The 22,816-nt window shown below is 38.2% G+C and overlaps 1 protein-coding gene across 3 annotated transcripts in view; it reads right to left on the bottom strand.

The window, feature by feature from the left end:
• Positions 1-22,816, bottom strand: part of mdga1 (MAM domain containing glycosylphosphatidylinositol anchor 1) — a 312,596-nt gene that overhangs the window by 16,376 nt on the left and 273,404 nt on the right. For all 3 annotated transcript variants that reach the window (XM_055169632.2, XM_055169631.2, XM_055169633.2), the window contains one exon: positions 40-148. In XM_055169632.2, the coding sequence (XP_055025607.2) occupies positions 40-148 (109 nt within the window). The remainder of the gene's footprint in view (positions 1-39; positions 149-22,816) is intronic.

Genomic DNA, 22,816 nt, shown 5'->3' with positions numbered 1-22,816 from the left:
TCTTTCTCTCTGTACAAGTGTGTTGTAGGTGATACAGACCTGTTTTGTCCACATTGTCCTGTTGCTTGCATTTTCCCTTGGTAACGGAAACGTCATCGATGGCGATGTCTCCCTCAAAGCCGTTTCCACGGATACCTTCAAATACCACCTGACAAAGACACACAGGAGTAAGACAGCTGTCTCACTTCAGCTTTCCATCCACACCGAGTCCATTAAAACAAACATTGGTGTGTTCTCAATTCATCTGTGTCCATCAAACTTACACAGATGGACAGATATACTGAAGCACAGCATGATGTAATTGTGACTCTTACAGATATCACAGTCAAGATTGTGTAAAATTGTGAATTTCAAAAGTGAATTTGAATTAAAGAGCAACTATGGTCCAATTCACGATTTGACATTTCCTTTGGTGTGTAAGTGTGTATTAGTACATGTTAACGATGTGCAAAAGGTACAAATCCCAAAGTAAACGATGACGCGCGTTATCGTTTTCCAATGTAAATTTATTTTCTTGGACTACAACAAACACACGGATTGTAGACAACAGTTTACTTCCTGGGATTGGTGATGTAGACAAGAGCGACATTATCATAATTCCTCCCGCTTGGACTTACAGCATAAGTTAACTCCTGTCAGCCACCGAATCTTTCAAACATGGTAAGGAGCTTCACATTTCCAGCTGACGTCAGAGATATTCAGACCAATCACAACGTACAGATTAGCTGGCCAATCAGGGACACAGAGCTTTTCAAATCGATAAGTTTTGTACAAAATGAATGCGCTTGAGGAAAGCAGAATATATGGAGCTACAAAAATGTACGGTATGTGAAAAATAATATGTTTTTTCAACCATCACCACGCGAGCACATTGTATTATACCAAAACGCAAAATAATGTTTTTTTTAGCAATTAAATATGTGCACTTTAAAGTGATAAGAAGAGCAATTTATTAAACTGAAAGGAAAGTATTTCATTAGTTCAATACAAGTTATGCTACATTAATAATATCATTATGACTTATCATTAATCACAGTCATTCTTTTGATGAATTACACCTTTAATTCACTTCCAAAGTTTTTCCTTAAACTAAGAGACATCTTCTATCAAAAAAATCAAAGCAAACAGTCAAAATGTCCAGCAGATTATTGTATTATAATTTAATACAGATAAATACTGACAACATTGAGATAAAAATAGAATTTTAACATTCTGTTAAAGGGGACATTTCACAAGACTTTTTTAAGATGTAAAATAAATCTTTGGTGTCCCCAGAGTACATATGTGAGGTTCTAGCTCAAAATACCATATAGATCATTTATTATAATTACACATTTACACATTACATTTTTGGGTGTGTCCCTTTAAATGCAAATGAGCTGATCTCTGCACTAAATGGGAGTGCCGTTGTTGGATAGTGCAGATTAAGGGGCTGTATTATCCCCTTCTGACATCACAAGGGGAGCCAAATTCCAATGACCTATTTTTTTTCAAATGCTTGCAGAGAATGGTTTACCCAAACTAAGTTACTGGGTTGATCTTTTTCACATTTTCTAGGTTGATAGAACCACCGGGGACCAATGTTCCCTCTAAGCTGCGCGCGCGCGCGCAATCGCGCAGGCCAGTCAAAGTGGTCGCGCAATAGATTTGTCAGACCGCGCACATTTTTCAGACCGCACATAAACATTGATGCATTTGCTGTTGCAAAAGAATTAAGAGAGAGAGAAAGCGAGTGTTCTAGAAGGAGAAGAAACTTTCAACCAATCGCTGATCTTGCTACGGTGACAGACACTTTAATGAGCCAATGGTAGCAGCGCATTCAGTTCACACAGGTGCCAGAACGAGCACACTCAGCACACACAGAGTGAGAGCGAGTCAGATGAGCAGCTGCACGGGGCGATCTGAAGAAACTAAAATATTTATTAAGAGGAAAAAGTGATTCAAAACAGTGATTTAAAACAAATTATTGGATTCCTGAAGTGATGCGATAACTTGGAAAAGATGTCGCTAGAGTGAGAAGAGAGCAAAATATAGAATTAGAACGGAGGCAGATGCAGAATCACAGAGCATCAAAACACTGCGAATGAACTTCTTCTTTTAAATAAGAAGTTAAAATTTATGCTTTGGTGAGTTTTATTCTAAATATTAACTTGACATTATGGCATAAGTGTTGCAAATTTGGCAGCAAACAATGAGTTTTATTAGTTTGTTTACATTGGCCGTTGGTATATAACGAACTAGCCGAAGCTAACTTATTTACATTTGAAAGTTAACAGTCAAGTAACGTAAATGTGATTAAAAAAGAACATTTTAGGTGTCAATGGCTGCGTTTACATTTTGCATTAACATGCGATCTCGGTGATCCGTTCACGCAGATCCGATCATCCGTATATCAGGACACGGCGCGTTTACATTTGTCATATAAATGTGGCTTCTGTATCTGGATGTGTGATCGGATCCCGTGCGGGGAGACGCGCGCTGGGTGGCAGCTGTCAATCAAAATGGGTACAGCTGTCTTTAGCCACATGATTTAGGGTTTTCGCGCTTACCGCAATCCCGTATTGTACAGTGCTACTGAGAAGCCAACAGCAGAGAATAACTAGCAACCCCAACAACCGTGATGTTCACATTTTAAGCGTTATATTTTTTAGCTTTAAAAGCCTTATCTTTAAAAGCCTTATAGCGTCCGCACCGCGGCTGAATGTCCTGTTTAACTTGTCCTGAACTTGACTTCACCCGCATGCTTTAAATCAACTACAAAATCCGCGTGAAACATGACAGACTCCACTGTTTTATTCTGCCTTAATAAAGGGCTTTTGGCTCTGCCTGAACTTATGTATATTTATATTTTAACCATAAACTGTTGTTAGTTATGTTTCCTGGTAATTTTAATATGATTTAGTTAAAAGAGCTAACAATTTCCTAAATTTCCTGTTCATAGTGCGTAAGAAGTAATGTAATTTACAAACACATATAAGTAACCTTGCATAAAACCAGGGCCGGTTTTTGCTATGGGCAATGTGGGCGAACGCCCAGGGCGCAATCTATGTGAGGGCGCACGAGCGCATTAAAAAAAAAAAAACATCAAAGCGTTTTTTTAGACTAACGCTCATTTCCATGTCAAGTTAGTGCTGAGAGTCATATACACAGGTTGTGTGCGTGTCAGAAGAGGCACGGGAGAAAGGGGCGGGCCAACTTGCGACTGCAAATCGCTCGCCCGGCTTATGTGGGGCGAGCGAGGGATAGACTGATCCCAGGCCAGAGGCCACACACAACACAAACTGCTGCGTCTGCTTCCAAATAAATTTAATTTTTCATTCCTAAAATTAACATAGACCCATATACCTACGAACATGTTATCAATTGGATTTTGTGAAAAAAAAATCTGTAGAGTCATCTACTACGTGACCATGTCACGTGACACCGGTTGATTGACGGGTGAACGGACGTTGCTGTTGGCAAAATGTAATGCAAAGTTAATGATGTCGAGTCTTCATCATCATCACGCCATGGATCGAATTAAAACACCAAAGAAGCCATAAGTTGCCCAGATCAGAAAAAGAAGAAAAGAAGATGAGGAAAAATTATAAAGATAAAGGTATGCCGATTTCTATAAGTGACGACGTGAGTGACAGTAGGAAATAGGCTAACGTTATTTATATTAGCCTCGCCCTCTTGCTAATATGTTGCTATTAGCCACAGAACACGACTGTTTTTTTGGTTTTAGTTTTGCTGAACTAGCAACTATTAGAATTGAGGCACCATGTCATGCAACTAAATTCACCCATAGGCAACACACAGTCTAGTTTGTGTTTGCAACACAACAAGTGCAAACTCACACAGACCTCCTGACTGTGTCCTTTTTTATTGCTATATAAACTATATGTGAACTTAAATAACTTCTAATATAAATTGACATGCCATTTTGTAAGCTACACAGTGATAGCTTTTTAAATAATTTGTAGTGTATGCTTAGCATTTGTTAACATCCTATAAACTAATAAAATATGTGTTATGGTCATTTAAATTGGGTAACTGATGCATGTGTGATGTAAGTGTATCTAACTTACATATTGGATCTTAATTGTAAATTCAGGGGCACTTCTGAAATATTTTGGAGTTAAAGCACCCACTGTGTGTGTGTTTATATACTGTATTACATTTATTTATCTTGTTTTTCTCTGTTCTTGTTACCTTTTTGTATTTAAGATTATATATAATAAAATAATACATGTTGGTGGCGGGATTTGGGTGTAATTTTTTTTTCTGGGGGCGGCGAAGGGATGGTTCGCCCAGGGCGTAAATCTAGCCAGGACCGCCACTGCATAAAACCAACACTGAATAAATGTATTTGGTTAATGTTATTATGGTTTGTACGTGTTTTAAAGTAACTTAAAATGTGTTAAATGAGACAGAAACAGCCGATTGACCAGAAAGAAGCGCAACATTCACGTTGATATGTCACCATGGAAACTCAAACATTATAACGATCCTGAATTCTGCCATTAAATATTAAATCTCTCTATGAATAGGAACATATAACATATGCCTGAATAACTTAAATACAGTCAGCAGTGTTAAAATGCTTTTGAATATCGATTTATTAAGATACTTTTAAGCGTAGCTTCCATTGCTCAACAAATATGAATGTATGCGTCTCTCAGCTGCGCTCCATGACATAACGTCCTTTATTTTTGACAGCTGTCAGTGAGAGGAGATGATAGTGAGCGGGGTTTTTTGTGACGTTGACCTGTAAATGCAGATAAGATGGCTGGATTGCGTTTACATTACACTGAGATCCGATCACAATGCGTCCTCGACTACCTCTGCATCAGGACACACAGATCGGATAACATTCAGATCACAGACGCGTTTACACTTGTCATTTCAATGTGTATGTGGACAACATCCGGATACAGGTCGCATGTTAATGCCAAGTGTAAACGCAGCCAATATGTTCAATAAGTGTTGAAACCCTGAGTTATGTTGTTATTTGAAATGTTTACATGATGCTTATTGATAAATCTGTTGAATTGAAGATTAATTACTGTTCTGCCTTGTGTTTTTACAAGGCTGGGTTTTTTTGTGAGAATTGCGAACATCTGTGAAGTTCTCCTGCTCCATCTTGGACACGCGAGACAATTAAGTATATACTGAAAGTGTATACAAAAAGGCGAGCCAACCAGAACTGTGCTTTGAACTCATCAGAACTGGTAGGATATTTTTTTCTTTTTGTTTCGGACAACTACTAGGACGTGAATTCGCTGAAACTTCATTTTCCGTATTTTCTTGGATTTTCTTCAAAGGACACTGACTTTGAACTGAACTATTTGAACTATTTAAAGAAACAAACGGTCCTTTGAACCGAATCAATTGATTCATGAATTCAACCCAACTGAGTCATTTAAGTGAATCAAGAATTTGGATTACAAACAAAATGAAACAGTGTTACACGTTTACAAGTATTTTATTTATTTATTTATTTATTTGCACTGTAGTATATGAGAACTGATTTTCAGCTTGAGTTGAACGGTTCAATCTGCTAAACCCAGGTACCTGGTAAATTCAAAGAGAGTGTTAATTACATGTATTGGGATTTATACACAGGCCCATATTGAACATTATACGTGTGTATACACTAAACCCCGTTACACGCTACACTGTCATCTCTTTGAATCTCCTATGGTTAACGCAGGCTCGTGGTCATTTTCGGCAGGTCGTGTGGTTGCGAATTGCTCACAGTACTGAAATGTGTGCTCAGAAAAAAAAGAATTTGCTCAGTGCTGAAAAAATTTGAGGGAACATTGCCGGGGACCCAATTATAGCACTTAAACATGGAAAAAGTCAGATTTTCATATGTCCCCTTTAAAACATTCCTCCACTATATTTAATAAATTAAAAAGCTTATGTATATAAATTACATAAAAATATATTTTCTAAAAATGTTATGCATGATAACATTTACAGTATTACAGTAATACAGTAAAGTTATGTAATGTTTTGCTCTGTTTTATTTAATTTTCCATTTTTATTGCAAACTTCAGTAATATGTGACCATGGACCAGTCATAAAGGTCTCTTTTTATTGAGATGTATACATAATCTGAATAAATAAGCTTTTCATTGATGTATGGTTTGTAAGGATACAACAATATGTGGCCGAGATACAACTATTTGAAAATCTGAAATCTGAGGAGGCAAAATATCAAAATATTCACAAAAACGCATTTAAAGATGGTATTATTAATACTAATAATTCATACAGTTTTGATTTGATTACATTAGGAACATTGCAAAATATCTTCATAAAACCTGATCTTTACTTAATATCCTAATGTTTTTGTTTTTTCATAAAAATTTGATTATTTTGACCCATACAATTCTGTGAAGGGCTCCTTGGGGTTTATTATTTAAAGAAGTGCACATATAGATTAAAGACTGTATGTTGTGAATGTGTATGATGTATGTTATGTGAATGTGTATGATGTATGTTATGAATGTATACAGAATTTGCTGCTCTTAACTAATTGCCCCTTGTGGGATTAATAAAGTTGATAACTAACTAACTAACTACAATGTATTGTTGGCTATTGCTGCAAAATACAGTACCCATGCAACTTATGATACAGTACCCATGTTTTTATGGTTCAGGATCACATAAAATAATCTCACTTTAATTCTGAATCATCTGCAAACTTGATCTAAGCACTGCTGCGGTACTCAGCACATGAAAAATATAACACACTAAATGCATTCATGTATTAAACCTTTATATTTGTAATTGATCAAAGAATTGCAAAGCGGTCTATTAAATCCTAATAATAAGGTTCCTTCTTCACTCGTCGCTTGTGTTTATTTCCTCTCCATGTAACCTGCGTTTGACTGACAGCTTCATTACATCGCCTCTAAAGCTCCCTGCAGAAACCTAATCAGATTCATGTCAAAGCCCACATTCAGTCTAAGTGGAGCTCCCCAGCCTAAAAACACACACATCTATACACGCTTATACACACACCACCTCTAAACCCCAGCCCATAGACTAACACACAATTAAATGAAATGTATAAGGAAATGCGCACAGAGCTATTGAATACACATTTAATTTACCCACCGCACCTTAGCAATACATCTAAATCAATTTTCACATTCGGAAACTTCTTAAAGTTTTCCTAAACATTGCATAATGTGGACACTTGGAGACCCCTTTAATAGGCACAGAAACTGTTAGAAGCCTGATTGTATTACATTGTGATAAAGTTTTAGCAAACTTTAAAAACCCCTTCAATGTGTTTACGCAACTACATTTTGGGTTTGGTGATACTGTATGCTGGTATAGACGGTTTCAGCAGAGACAACATAAACAAACGTTTTTGTGGACTAATTGCCACTTCCACAGTGTCTTTTTACAGTAGTTTATTTCTGATAACCTTCATTCATGTATTATATCTAATGCCTATCAACTATTACACTGAGCTAAAGTTTCTGTGTAAAAATAATGTGTACATTGTTAGCTACAGGTCCTTGAATTCTTGCCTGGCTGCCAAACCTCTCCGCACAGTTGTGATCCATGCTGGTTGTCTCTCCTCGTCTTTAGCAAAGCAAAACATTTTATTTTCGACAAGGTATTTGTTTCAGAGATCTGGCGTGAGTTTCCCAAAAGCATCATTAGCCAACTACTGTCGTAAGTTTCGTCGTTACTGACAAAGTTCAACGATTTGGCGTTTCCCGAAACCACAGTTCAAACGAACATTCGCAAGTTGCATGGCAAACTTGTGTGGTTTGAATGACAGCTCTTCACCTGTGGTTAGACGCATAGTTACTTGTTATTATAATATGTAGACTTACGTTAATCATGCTTTTGAAGAAAATAAGCAAAAAACATGTAGTATTCTGTATCCATCATTCTAAATATATACAAATTTTATTTTACATCTTAAAGTTGTAAACAGAATACAAGTGCTGTATTTGAAAACTGCGCATGTGGGTAAATTTACGAGCTTTAAGACCCTGGGGAATCCCTGGGAGAAGTGATGTAAGAGGGAACTTGCGCATGAATTAAATATCTTGAAATAAAACAACAAAAACGAAATTACGGTAATAAAATCTTTCGATGCAGTGTTCGTTATTTACAGCAATAATCTGACATTAAATTGATTTGAACAGATTAATTAGTACTCCACCATCCCATGTAACATCATCAACTATGTTGGGAATCAACATGGTTCAAACGACGAATGTACGACAAAGTTATTATGTCTTGACAAGGTAGTTAGTTTCTCCAACTATGCATCGTGCTAAGGTGGTTCAGCAGCAAGTTACGTCGTTGTTCGGGAAACGCACCCCAGTTTAGCCACTAGCCAGACCGATAAATAAATACAGACCAGAAGTTCACTTGGTTCAGGAGTATAACGGTGACAACGCGCGTGCCTCTGATGAAACCTATAGAGCCCTATTTTAACGATCTAAGCGTCGAAACAGGCGTGTCCGATTCCACTCTTGCTAATTTAACAATGTCAAAAATGGTTTATGCGACAAGCGCACGGCCTAAAGGGTTGTTCCTATTCTCATAATGAGTGTGTTTTGGGCGTAACATGCAATAAACCAATGAGAGTCTCAGCTCTCATCCCCTTTAAAAGCCAGTTGCGCCTGGCGCCATGCCCTAATCTCTATTTTGGAAGCGGAATTTGTAAACAGAAAAACTAAGCGGAGGAAGAATACCATCAGTTTAAGATTCATGTTAAAAAATTGTGTTGTTTTCATTTGTATTGAATTTTTTTTATTCTTTCAGTCATGGAAGTAAAATAGCAGTCTTTTAATTGCTGTAAATGTATTGATATCATTGTAATCTCATAAAATAATTTGCAAATATGCAAGAAAAGGTCTGTACTCTAAAAATATCGATTCTAACATCTCATAATCGATACTCATTTATGTCTAAAAGACTATAATCTTTTACATTTTAATCCTATTTTTTTATATTTTGAAATGTTTATGTGCTGCTGCGCATCCATGTGATAAGCAAACGCACGTTGTCGTCCCGTTTATAGGCGCATAACGCACTCATTAAAGGCAGGATAGGCAGGAATTATCTAAAAAACTTTTTTACAAATTTGTTTAAACTTTCTTTATATACAAATACATAATTAAAATGTAAGTACTCTGAAAAAGAGAGTATAAAACTCGAGTGTCTGTAGACCTCTCACGACTGTTTTAAACACTGTTAATTATTTCCATTCGGGACAAAACAAAATGATTGACTTGCGGAACTATCACTCTCTCTCGCGACCATGGCACCACCCCTGTTGCTATGGGATCTGCCCACACATGCGCACAACCGATTGATTTGAACGTGCACGAGGCACTCTAGGAAGAGCAAAAGTACGGCAGAGAAAGAGCAATTAGAACTCACAGTACCTGCATATGCAGTCAGGGAAGGCAAATGAGGCAAAATAGGAATAAACGAAGAAATCAAATGAGAGTAAATATCGCGTGGCTTTTCCTCGAGTCGACGATGCGTGTCGGTATTGTCTCCGGAGTGTAGTCCTCATCAGAGTCAACAATGCTTTCATCACGGAAACTCTTACATGCAAAACACTGGCTTAATAGTGAGTACTAAAAGCAATCCTATTTGTTTATATTCATAATAGTGATAAAGTAGGTGTATTATTACATGTGATTGTGACATGATGTTACTATATGCACCGCACTCCTTCCTCTCAGCTCATCTGAGGTAAATGCTGCTCCCAGCGCGTTCATGTGTTTTGGGGGCGTGGCTTTAGAAGAAACCCAGAAGGGAGGGGGTGTAGTGAATGGAAAAATTAGCTGTGTTTAAAACAGTCGTGAAAAGTCTACAGACACTCGATTTTTATACTCTCTTTTTCAGAGTACTTACATTTTAATTATGTATTGGTATATAAAGACAGTTTAAACAAATTTGTAAAAAAGTTTTTTTAGATAATTCCTGCCTATCCTGCCTTTAAATAACAAAAAAATAATGCGCCATAGACTTCAGACTTTAGACCAGGTTTTTGTTGGTCAATGGGGTAGTCGATTTTAGTTGCCTCAAAATAGCAACGCGCCAACAATGCGCCTGAACACCCCTTTTTTTCAGACCGGAACACCTTTGGGCGCAAAATTGGGTGCAAATGCATTTGCTATTTAAACAACGTGACGCTAAACGCGAAAATGATCATTGCGCCGGGTTGAAACTTGCAAAAGACACTTGCGTCGCTCATTACACTGCATTGCGCCGGGTGTATGATAGGGCCCATAGAGTCTATAGAGTACAATCATAGAAATATTATCAAAACACTTATAACAGTGCCATTAAAGATTTCCAATGTGATCTCAAAGGAATTTGTACATATATAGGAATTTTTAATGAAGCAAAGCTATTTGTACAAAAAGGTAAAAATTTGATTCTGTATTGTTTTCAACTCAGTGATGGGTCAAAAAGGGACAAACCCAACCGTTGGGTTAAATTAATGCAGAAAATGTTTATATTTGACTGAGCAAGGGGTTGAAACAACCCAGAATAGGTTAAATTACAACCCAACATGTTGGGTTTGTGCATTTTTGACCCAACACTGGGTTGAAAATAACAACACTGGGTTAAAATGAATGGCAATCCACAGCTGCCAGTAACTGTAAAATTTACAGCAACCTTTTTACAGTGATGTGGTATTAGACCATTTAGAATGACTTTGGGTTGCACAAACCACCACAGTTTACATTCTTGATCCCAGGTGAAGATTGAATACGTAGCTTAGTATATACACTCTTGACCCGCTCTGTTTTAATAAACACACACATCATTACTTCAGTCTCTCACTGTACCCAACAGAAAGAGTCGCTTCTCTGAATAAATAACTGAAGAGAGGGGATGTACAGACTCAAGGGACGAGGGCAGATGGGTAATTTAATTTGTCTGTGTGTGTAAAACTCTTCTCTTTTGTGCTAATTGGCTGCGAGAGCAACGGTGGACACAAAATGACACGACACCATCAAGGCAATGTCAACTATCGCTCTGCAGCCATATCTGCTCACCTGAATAAATATATATTCATTATCCGCTCTCAAACACAAATATTTAACTGCAATCGCAATTTCAATCGCAAGGTCACTGTTCGCATAAAAACACACACGAAGGGCAACACAAACACACAAATATCGACACACCAACACAAGCTAATATGATATATGCCACGGTGGTGGTTGTTATTGGTAGGCGAGGCGTGTTTTCTCTGTTAGTTAATGCAAATTGCTTCCTCTAACAGGCAGAGCACAGTTGACTTTAGTGGGCTGAGCTCATTATGGGCATGACAGACGATTCACCTCTCATACATGAGCTTAGATGCCAGCGGAGACGGAGAGAGAAACAATTATGCATGACGTCTGAGTGGCACTGGCATTCAGACGTCTCTCCACTTTCACGTTCATTACATTGTGAGGAGAGAGAGGAGTGTGCCGTCAATAAAGAGAAATGGAAGGGAGGGGTTACGTTTAAAGCAACCGATAAAAAACTGTCATTATTTACTCACTCGTGTGTCACTCCAAACTCATGTGAGTTTATTATGGAAAGCAAAAGTAGAACTTGGACTGAACATTCATGCAGCTGTTTTCCATAAAAAGCGAGAAAAAGTTACTAGGACACTCTTAACTCTTTCCCCGCCAGCGTTTTTTTTAAAAAAGTTGCAAGCCAGCGTCAGCATTTTTTATGATTTTCACCAAAGTTTAATTCTTTCCAGAAAATGTTCTTCAATAAAGATATTAACATACAATATATCAAATGAAAGAACAGAACCTCTGCTTTCAAATGACAAAAAAAATGTTTCATCCGACCTTCATTAGTTCTCTTTTATCACCTCTCATATATGGTAAGGTTTCTTCAAAAATACCAAATTTTGAGCAAAAAGTTGAGATAATTGCGTTTTTGTGAAGGACTTTTGATAGAGATCAGATTTAGAGCGATCATCAAAACATACACGGAGTTTGAACTGTTTGCCCTAAGGGAAAACTTATGGATTTTATAAGCTGGGTAAGAGCGCCACCTGGTGGATAATAGTGGAAATATGTATTGAAGGAAAAGTCGTCATTGGCAGGGAAGCCTTTTCTCTTAATTGACCAGTTAACTCGTCAATGGCGGTGAAAGAGTCAAAAACGGTTCTTTAAAGGCGTTCTATGCATTTTCCGTTTTTGTCAAACAGAATACTTGCAACTGTCGTAATTTCCCACTCTGTACACCTCCGAAGATAATGACCAGGTAATGTTTCACAATTTCATACAAATATTAGGCTACTGCATAGTCTACTAAACTACTGATGATGGTAATAGGATAATAAGAAGTTTATTCCAAGTGTAGAGTAGGCATTTAATCATAAAGTAGCATACCGCGTTTGCTGGCTTATAACGTTTTTACATGATTGCAGCTAAATTACAAGTAAACAGTCTATAGTCTATGTCTACTGTATAATTTCATGTGTGTTTTTTATTGTAATGTAAACATTAAAAATGCCATGACAAAGCTAATTGTGTAAGTTGCATTATTTCATAACATTGGCTGTTATAATGTCTCTATACATGATTATTGCTATTAATCATAAAAGTTTGCAAATTGTGCATGTTTACACTATTTACAACCTCTAGGCTTATTTATGCCCTGTTAATTATGTGAGATATTGACAACTGTTGTCATGATAATCGCATGACATACTACAAGCAAGCGCAACAACATACAACATAGACCGCAAACAAGTTTACAAATAAGAGATTTACTTACTAGTCCGTCAACAAGATCGCCAGATCAGCATCCCATCCAGTGCTGTCTTTTAGCTTACGCCAACGAGTAAAAACCTGACCGAGTGGGACTCTTGTCTGGTTCCTAACGCATTCAGATTCTCTTTTTCTTTTCCTACTCTCTTCCGAATGTGCTTTCTTAACTTTTCCATCGTTGAGCATCATGTCTCAAATTCACGTGTGTAGTTGTTGTTTATAGGCTTGTTCGACTTCATGGGGCGCCGCAAGAACCGACAGCCGGACGACGTCAAGGTACCGCGAGAATGATCCGAGAAATCATACGAAGTGTAATTTCGTCTGGCTCTCGCGGCGCTTTCACGTCATCCGTCTGCCAGTTCTAGCGGCGCCACACGAAGTCGAACAAGCCTAACGTGTGTGATGTCGTTGCCGTAAAGCAAGTCGTGATTCTCGCGAGATTTGTCAGGGGTGCTTCTCTCAAGCTTGCATTGCTGGTTTTTCTAGCGCCGTCCTACCCGAGCTTCAACAGAAGGATGATTCCCCCTACTATGACTTTTTTTACCACCGAAATAACTTTGAAGCTGTTATATTAAGGTAAAATAACTGCATAGTGTGTCTTTAATAGTTCTTCAATGGATTTTATGGTTCCATAATGAACCTTTAATCTCTAAAGGACCTTTCTGTTTAACAAAAGGATCTTTGTAATGGAAAAAAATCTTCAGACTATGAAAAGGTAAGAAAAAGTTTTTTAAAACCTTTGACTAAAATGTCTCTTCTGTGACATTGCTGTGAAAAACTTTTCCAGCACTGTTTTCTTAAGAGTAGACCTTTTCATTGCACAAAAGTTTCTTTGTAGTACATAAAGGTTGTACAGACTGTAAAGCACTCATTATAGTTCTCCGTAGGTCCTACGGCATAGCCTCAACGCCGTTGGCTACATGTCGGTTTTCATTTATACTTCTGCGCCATCGTCTGTGTCACATGCAGACCACTAGTAGGCTGTATCCACGCATGAACCCACAGTAGCAGTGCAACAGCCGAAGAAGAATCAGCTTGGCCAGTAAACCAACGCTATTTCATGGCAATTCGTATGTATTTTACGAGGTGGCTAATTCATATTAATTTGAACGACGACATTCGTAATTTTTTTTACGATTTTTACACCCTTTCTGTGATGTTGGGGTTAGGGGTCAATATCGTTATTGATATTCATTTATTTTAATAATAGATTTTTACATTATTAACTTCGTACAAATTCATTAGCCAACCTGTAAAATATGTATAAATTCTTTTGTTGCAGTTTGAGTTAAATTACTCCTCAACTTGGCCCATCTTTGTTCTTAATGTCGCAAGAAAAAATGCCTATGAAGAAATGCGACGCAGATTATTTTGACTTGGTGAGAGAAGTTCTAGCAGACCAGTAACAGCGCTTCTGGTCCACGTAGAACAGCCGTGTTGTTACATTTTTGACGAGGTGCGCATCAGGCTACCCACAGCCTATGCATAACCTAAGGCATAGATCCTACGTGGGACTATACATTAAGCTTAAAAAGGTAAGAAAGAAATGGTTCTTTCAAGAACCTTTGACTGAAAGGTTCTTTGGGGAACCAAAAATGGTTCTATGGCATGAATGTCATTTGAAAACCTGTGTGATCTGTTTGCGTGGACAGGACCGTAAACTTGCTTGATCACACAGACATTCTTGAAGATCTACCAGTCGACAAATCGGTCAGAAAACCCAGATTTTATAAACATGTACACATAAAGCAGCACCAGTGTAGTGACAAGTTGGGCATGATGGGAAATTTACAACGTACGGAGATGAGAGGTTAATGGATAACAAACAGCTCAAAAAGGCTAATAGCATGAACAAAGACGAGGAAATGCAGATAAAGAGAATAAAGAGGAAAAAAGGAGATGATGAGGAATTCAGAAAGAGCTTAAAGCGCTGTGTGAATGTGGATCAGCAAGATGGACGCTTTTCTCACTTCTCTCCAATTCCATCTTTTCAGAAAATCTTAATTAAGCAAAGCGAATTAGCAGCCCTCTCTTGCTCCATGAACTCGTCTTTTGTAAAGGTTTTGCGCTTTTGTCCCAGTCTTGTTTCCCTGCTGGCATCTATCACATGGCCATACAAAATGTTTCTGTCTGCTGTGACCTTTTCCATGAAGATATGCATAGACTTTAGACATGTGTAAAGGTAACTGTAGAATTTACTTTTTTCTTTTTCTGAGGAAAAAATGTAAACACCACTCCATGACCCAAATGATTCGAGGTCTCGAGTACGGCTATAGGGCAGACTGGAGATGTTATAACACGGGTCAGCTGTTACAAATCACCTGACATACTTCACATATGAAGTATATGCCCCTATATACAGACCCTTTTCATGCTGATTGGTTGGATTAGATGACCATGCTCTTCCCAAACATAGTTTTATAAAGTTTAATTCAATTTATTTATATAGCGCTTTTCACAATTGTTTAATTGTTTCAAAGCAGCTTTACATTAATAAATGCTAGAATAAAATAGAATAAAAGAAAAAAACACTAAAACATAAACAGCAAAATACAGCGGTTAAGATTAACCATACTAGTGAGCGTTGTAAAAATGTAACCTGTGTAAGAGGGTGCTAAGTTAAGCCAATGTTAGCAGACTCCCCAGGGGTTGAAAAAAACCCTATGAGAAAACCCCTGTGGACGAAATGTCCTAGGAGGAAAAAAACCCTTGGGAAAGAGACAGACATAGCTGATTTTATAGAGGATATATTAATTAATAGGTACAATTTTTTAACAATTTTATTGAGATTAAAACATAATATATATGTGTATATATATACACGGATAAGTAGATTAGATGGGGGGAGCTGGTGGTCGTTGGTCTGAAATGGGCATCACGTTCAAGGATGGCCAGTAGTTCATATAATGATTTATAAGTTGACGTGTATGATTTGGCAGGTAACTTCAACCCATGTAAAGAAAATAACTCAAAATGTTATTTTTTTGTTTTAAACAGACATGGCACATAGCAGCTTGGTCTCACTGTTAATACGTAGTAATATTACGTAACTTTTAAAAACACAAAACTTACTTTTTTGTATGTTTAAATAGATGCTGAAGTCTACAATGTAGACGTATTTTCAATTAAATCGTAGCATTATTAGGTTTTTACAGCTACAAAACGTAAAACATTTACAAATCTTTCATACAATAAAGATTGCTGTATTTTTCCTATTCACCATTTTATTGATAATGTTACAACCTTAAGCCTACCCCAAACCTTACCCTAAACCCTTTTTATACAAAAAATTTAATTACGTAATTTATTCTTATATATTATGCAACGTAATGGACAAAAATATGTAGGAAAATTTTACAAAAAGTAACAGTATTTAAAATATATTCTATGCCGCTAATACAGTCCTACCTCTAAACCTAAAACAGTTTATTAAAATCATGTAACTTTACTTTTAGAAATAAAAAGCATAACAAGTTTAATCAGTACCAAAAGTAGTTAAAATGAGGATGTGCTGTAGCCGAGGTCCTCTCTGGAGTATATGAAGTTCAGAGAAGTATTAAAGTTATTAAACCACAAAAACGTTAATCCGGATTCTCTCTGTCAAGTCACGCATTTAAAATTTCAAACGTACATTGACTGAAAGACGGCAATGTCGCAATTCTGTGAAGTACAGGAGCATGCAAGAGCCAATCAGTGTTTGATATCAGTGCCGTAAAGCAATTTGTTGTAAAGCTTCTTGAGGCGCAATATTTGCATTTGAATTCTTAAAAAACGTAAGATTTGATGTTTACGGTCGCTGATGAGAACTAGGATCAAGATCGCTGGATAAAGAGCTGAATTTGGATCTGTTCCTCGCAATCGTATGAATTTTTAAGATGGGGATTTTAGCGCATGAATAAAATTAACATAATTTGTGAATTTATGTTGTGTTTTGTGTGTGTCATAACAAACAAATTAAACATTGCAAAATGTTTAAATAATTACAGAAATGTTATTCGTTTTAAGGTTTTATAGTGTTGTTTAATATTGTGTAATTCTCTGAAAGTCATAAACATTTTATTAGGTTTTTGAGTAAACTGTAAAATACGACGGAAAACATGTCATGAATATGAGTAAGAAACGCCAATGCATTTTTTTTATAGTACAAATCTTAAAAGTTGTTGATCATCCAGATAACAACCGACAGTATTAAGAAACACGTGTATATAAACATCTAAGCATGTGTGAAATAGCTTGTTCAACTGGGCATAAATCAATAAAAAACTGATTTTTATGACCACATTAAACAGGTAAACGAAATCGCAACTGTAATTTAAACAACATAAAACTGGTAATTGTATTTTGTTTAAATTATATATAAAGTTTAGCTATATTCCACTGATTGTGATTAAGTATAAACAGTGGTGTAAAGCAGGTGGCATCTAAAAGCCCTATAAAAGAGCCGACACACTGAGTATTTCCTAAAGCATACATACAGCACAGTGTTATTTCTCTATCATCCCAGCTTCAGTCACACGCGGTCTTCCTGTTGCTCAGCTGGTAAAGCATCACGTTAGTAATGCAAAGGTCATGCTTTCAATTCCCAGGGAAAACACATAAACTATTAATTAAAATTGTAGGTATGAGCGAGGCACAAACTAACACGGGGTTAATTGTAACACAGATGTTTTACAAAGATACGCAATCTTCGGGCAATCTCCTGTGAATTTTTGTTTAGATTCTGGACAAAGACTGTCGGAGGCATGAAAATACATTTCTGTATTGTATGAGTTTTTCAAATTTTGAATTGGGTGTTCAAGTCACCAAATCTAACCTTATTTTATTTTAATCTCTGCCAATGTGGTGATTTTACTTTGCCAATGTGGTGAATTGGAAAAAGTAAGGCTGTTGTGAATCAGGCTTAGCGACGAGAGAGATGCACCATGCAACTATCTGAAGTCACAAAGAGCCTTTTTCTGTGAAAATCAGTGGGAAAATGAATCTAATGCACCTTGACACGACTCAGCAGTCACTCCATCTACACAGCCTGAGTCAACGGAGTAACAGAGAAGATAGGGAGAGAGAGCAAACAGAGAGACAACAGAAAAGATCTAGACCTGTCAAATCCTGCTGTCCAGTAACGTCTGGATTGGTCTTTAACATCGACTGATGGAGGCCAACCGGGGCCTGAATGAGGAAAGGTTTGGATCCATTTCGGTGTAAAATGCGGTGCATTACTGGGTGAAATGAATAACACACAGTACAGACACAAGAAGGGATAAAATATAATAAGATAAAATAACAAAAAAATTTGAGGAAGAGATGTGTTATATCAAATGGTTTGCTTTGGACATACACAATTGGCTATTTAAATTTCAATTATACTAAATCAAGAATTAATCAGAACATACAGATACCACAATAAAGCCGGGCAGGATAGGGAGGGGTTTGAAACACTGTAAGAGGATTTTGTGATGTCAGATGAAAAGCTAAGTTGATTCAAAGGCTGAGCAGGTTATTACATTTTGATAAAAGATTAAAAACAACAAAATGTTTTATTTGGAATAACAGGCAAAGGCTGAATCCTTTCACAATCAACCCAAGAACTTGATTCAGGAAACTAAATGGGATCACTTTTGATTTCATATCGACTTTAACCCTTATATTATGACCCGGGTTTTAATTTGATCCGTTTAAATTTTTAAGCTTTCTCATTTAGGGTCATGAACATGCATGCAAAGTTAGGATACACTGATATGTTTTGAAGTGTATGCAAATAATTTTGTAACGATTTTGATGTTCGTGAGTCAATTTGACCCACATTTTTTGTTGCAAAGCAACTGTACAGACTCAAATTAAATATATGTTTTCAATGTATGTTGCATATTGGTGATTTACTATCCTGAAATGGGGTAAAATGCTTCTCCTCACTCTTTTCAGTACTTTTACAGACACAGATGGTAAAATTGAGCTTTCATTTCTATTTATAATGTATATGAAATCAGTGGCGAAGCTACGGGTGGGCCTGGCCGGGCCTGGGCTCGCCCACTTTGAGTTGTGGCCCATCCAATCAGAAGGCCATTTTCCAGACAAATGTGTAAATAATTTAACAAAAATAAATAATAGTACTACGAAAAGACGTCTTATCACACTATATTAATTTCATATATGTAATACAATTATAAATATAACTAGATAGGTACATTTCCTGAAGAAAATGTGAAGTGGTGCTTGCCGTGGCAAAATTCTGGGGACAATATATGATTATACTCAAAGCCAAAAGTAAAACGATCCAACTCCCGTATCTCTACGATGTTCTGATGCGGAGATATAAGGCTTTGTTTACTCTGTTGCTAGGGTACTGTATTTGGTTACTAGGGAAAAAATGGCATCCCACAGTGATTACACTCTGAGTCACGAGTCAAACGGTCCAACCCCCGTGTCTCTACGATGTTCTGATGCGGAGATATAACGCTTTGTTTACTCTGTTGCTAGGGTACTGTATTTGGTTGCTAGGGAAAAAATTGGCATCCCATAGTGATAACACTCCAAGTCACAAGTCAAACGGTCCAACCCCCGTGTCTCTATGATGTTCTGATGCGTAGATATAAGCCTTTGTTTACTCTGTTGCTAGGGTACTGTATTTGGTTGCTAGGGAAAAAATTGGCATCCCATAATGATAACACTCCGAGTCACGAGTCAAACGGTCCAATCCCCGTGTCTCTATGATGTTCTGATGCGGAGATATAAGGCTTTGTTTACTCTGTTGCTAGGGTACTGTATTTGGTTGCTAGGAAAAATGGCATCCACTAGTGATTAACCTCCGAGTCACAAGTCAAACGGTCCAACCCCCGTGTCTCTACGATGTTCTGATGCAGAGATATAAGGCTTTGTTTACTCTGTTGCTAGGGTACTGTATTTGGTTGCTAGGGAAAAAATTGGCATCCCATAGTGATTACACTCTGAGTCACGAGTCAAATGGTCCAACCCCCGTGTCTCTACGATGTTCTGATGCGGAGATATAAGGCTTTGTTTACTCTGTTGCTAGGGTACTGTATTTGGTTGCTAGGGAAAAAATTGCCATCCCATAATGATTACACTCTGAGTCACTAGTCAAACAGTCCAACCCCCGTGTCTCTACAATGTTCTGATGTGGAGATATAAGGCTTTGTTTACTCTGTTGCTAGGGTACTGTATTTGGTTGCTAGGGAAAAAAATGGCATCCACTAGTGATTACCCTCCGAGTCACGAGTCAAACGGTCCAACCCCTGTGTCTCTACGATGTTCTGATGCAGAGATATAAGGCTTTGTTTACTCTGTTGCTAAGGTACTGTATTTGGTTGCTAGGGAAAAAATTGGCATCCCATAGTGATTACACTCTGAGTCACGAGTCAAATGGTCCAACCCCCGTGTCTCTACGATGTTCTGATGCGGAGATATAAGGCTTTGTTTACTCTGTTGCTAGGGTACTGTATTTGGTTGCTAGGGAAAAAATTGGCATCCCATAATGATTACACTCTGAGTCACTAGTCAAACGGTCCAACCCCCGTGTCTCTACGATGTTCTGATGCGGAGATATAAGGCTTTGTTTACTCTGTTGCTAGGGTACTGTATTTGGTTGCTAGGGAAAAAATGGCATCCACTAGTGATTACCCTCCGAGTCACGAGTCAAACGGTCCAACCCCCGTGTCTCTACGATGTTCTGATGCGGAGATATAAGGCTTTGTTTACTCTGTTGCTAGGGAGCTGTATTTGGTTGCTAGGGAAAAAATTGGCATCCACTACTGATTACCCTCCGAGTCACGAGTCAAACGGTCCAACCCCCGTGTCTCTACGATGTTCTGATGCGGAGATATAAGCCTTTGTTTACTCTGTTGCTAGGGTACTGTATTTGGTTGCTAGGGAAAAAATTGGCATCCCATAATGATAACACTCCGAGTCACGAGTCAAACGGTCCAATCCCCGTGTCTCTATGATGTTCTGATGCGGAGATATAAGGCTTTGTTTACTCTGTTGCTAGGGTACTGTATTTGGTTGCTAGGGAAAATGGCATCCACTAGTGATTAACCTCCGAGTCACAAGTCAAACGGTCCAACCCCCGTGTCTCTACGATGTTCTGATGCAGAGATATAAGGCTTTGTTTACTCTGTTGCTAGGGTACTGTATTTGGTTGCTAGGGAAAAAAATGGCATCCCATAGTGATTACACTCTGAGTCACGAGTCAAATGGTCCAACCCCCGTGTCTCTATGATGTTCTGATGCGGAGATATAAGGCTTTGTTTACTCTGTTGCTAGGGTACTGTATTTGGTTGCTAGGGAAAAAAATTGGCATCCCATAATGATTACACTCTGAGTCACGAGTCAAACGGTCCAATCCCCATGTCTCTACGATGTTCTGATGCGGAGATATAAGGCTTTGTTTACTCTGTTGCTAGGGTACTGTATTTGGTTGCTAGGGAAAAAATTGGCATCCCATAATGATTACACTCCGAGTCACGAGTCAAACGCTCCAACCCCCGTGTCTCTACGATGTTCTGATGCGGAGATATAAGGCTTTGTTTACTCTGTTGCTAGGGTACTGTATTTGGTTGCTAGGGAAAAAATTGGCATCCCATAATGATTACACTCCGAGTCACGAGTCAAACGCTCCAACCCCCGTGTCTCTACGATGTTCTGATGCGGAGATATAAGGCTGTGTTTTCCGGTTGCTAGGGTACTGTATTTGGTTGCTAGGGAAAAAATTGCCATCCACTAGTGATTACCCTCCGAGTCACGAGTCAAACGGTCCAACCCCCGTGTCTGTACAATGTTCTGATGTGGAGATATAAGGCTTTGTTTACTCTGTTGCTAGGGTATTGTCTTTGGTTGCTAGGGGGAAAATTGGCATCCCATAATGATTACACGCAGAGTCACGAGTCAAATGGTCCAACCCCCGTGTCTCTACGATGTTCTGATGTGGAGATATAAGGCTTTGTTTACTCTGTTGCTAGGGTACTGTATTTGGTTGCTAGGGGGAAAATTGGCATCCCATAATGATTACACTCCGAGTCACGAGTCAAACGGTCCAACCCCCGTGTCTCTACGATGTTCTGATGCGGAGATATAAGGCTTTGTTTACTCTGTTGCTAGGGTACTGTATTTGGTTGCTAGGGAAAAAATTGGCATCCCATAATGATTACACGCTGAGTCACGAGTCAAACGGTCCAACCCCCGTGTCTCTACGATGTTCTGATGCCGAGATATAACTGTTTGAATTTTATGTTGCTAGGGTGCTCAAAAGTGGTTGCTAGGGGCGTGGCTTAATACCTATGTAAGGATCCTGAGAGACTGATTGGATGCCTGAGTAAAATGAGCCCACCCCCATGTCTCTATGTCACTGTGCTGCAAAGATATCCATCTGGGTATTTTATAATGGCAGTCTATGGGAGATGTTGCTAGGGTGCCCAAAATTGTTGCTAGGGGCGTGGCTTAATAGCTCTGGGATGATCCTGAGAGACTGATTGGATGCCCAAGTAAAATGAGCCCACCCACTTATCTCTACGACACTGTAAAGCAAAGATATCCCATCTGGAATGGTTTTATTTCCTTATATGGGCGTGTTCCCTGCCCCATTATAAGTCAATGGGAAATTTCGGGGGCCTCTTACACCCCAGGGGTACAACTTACACCCCAATGTCATGTATGTTCTTACAGAGCCTACCACCCTCTTCAAATGTTATAACCCACATGTTTCTACAAAATCCTTGAGCGGAGCTATGACCTGTCAAAGTTGGGCCCAATGTTAAGTCAATGGGATTTTTCGGGTGGTTTTTCGCCCCCCTTTCGGAAACCCTGCACCCGATCGCTTATAAAAGATATAGCCACCATCTCCTCAATAAGCCGGTTGATTTGAGCCCTCTTTCATGGGTCTACGACAAACCGTGCGGGACGAGTTACGCGCCAAAATTTTGTCCAGAAATAAGAATAAAAACTAGATAGGTACATTTCCTGAAGAAAATGTGAAGTGGTGCTTGCCGTGGCAAATTTCGGGCGACAGTATATGATTATACTCCAAATCACAAGTAAAA

The sequence above is a fragment of the Misgurnus anguillicaudatus genome, chromosome 11, assembly GCF_027580225.2.
Source record: "Misgurnus anguillicaudatus chromosome 11, ASM2758022v2, whole genome shotgun sequence".
Taxonomy (NCBI): Eukaryota; Metazoa; Chordata; class Actinopteri; order Cypriniformes; family Cobitidae; genus Misgurnus; species Misgurnus anguillicaudatus.
The sequence above is the reverse complement of the archived record's forward strand: the minus strand, read 5'-3'. Positions and strand labels throughout refer to the sequence as shown.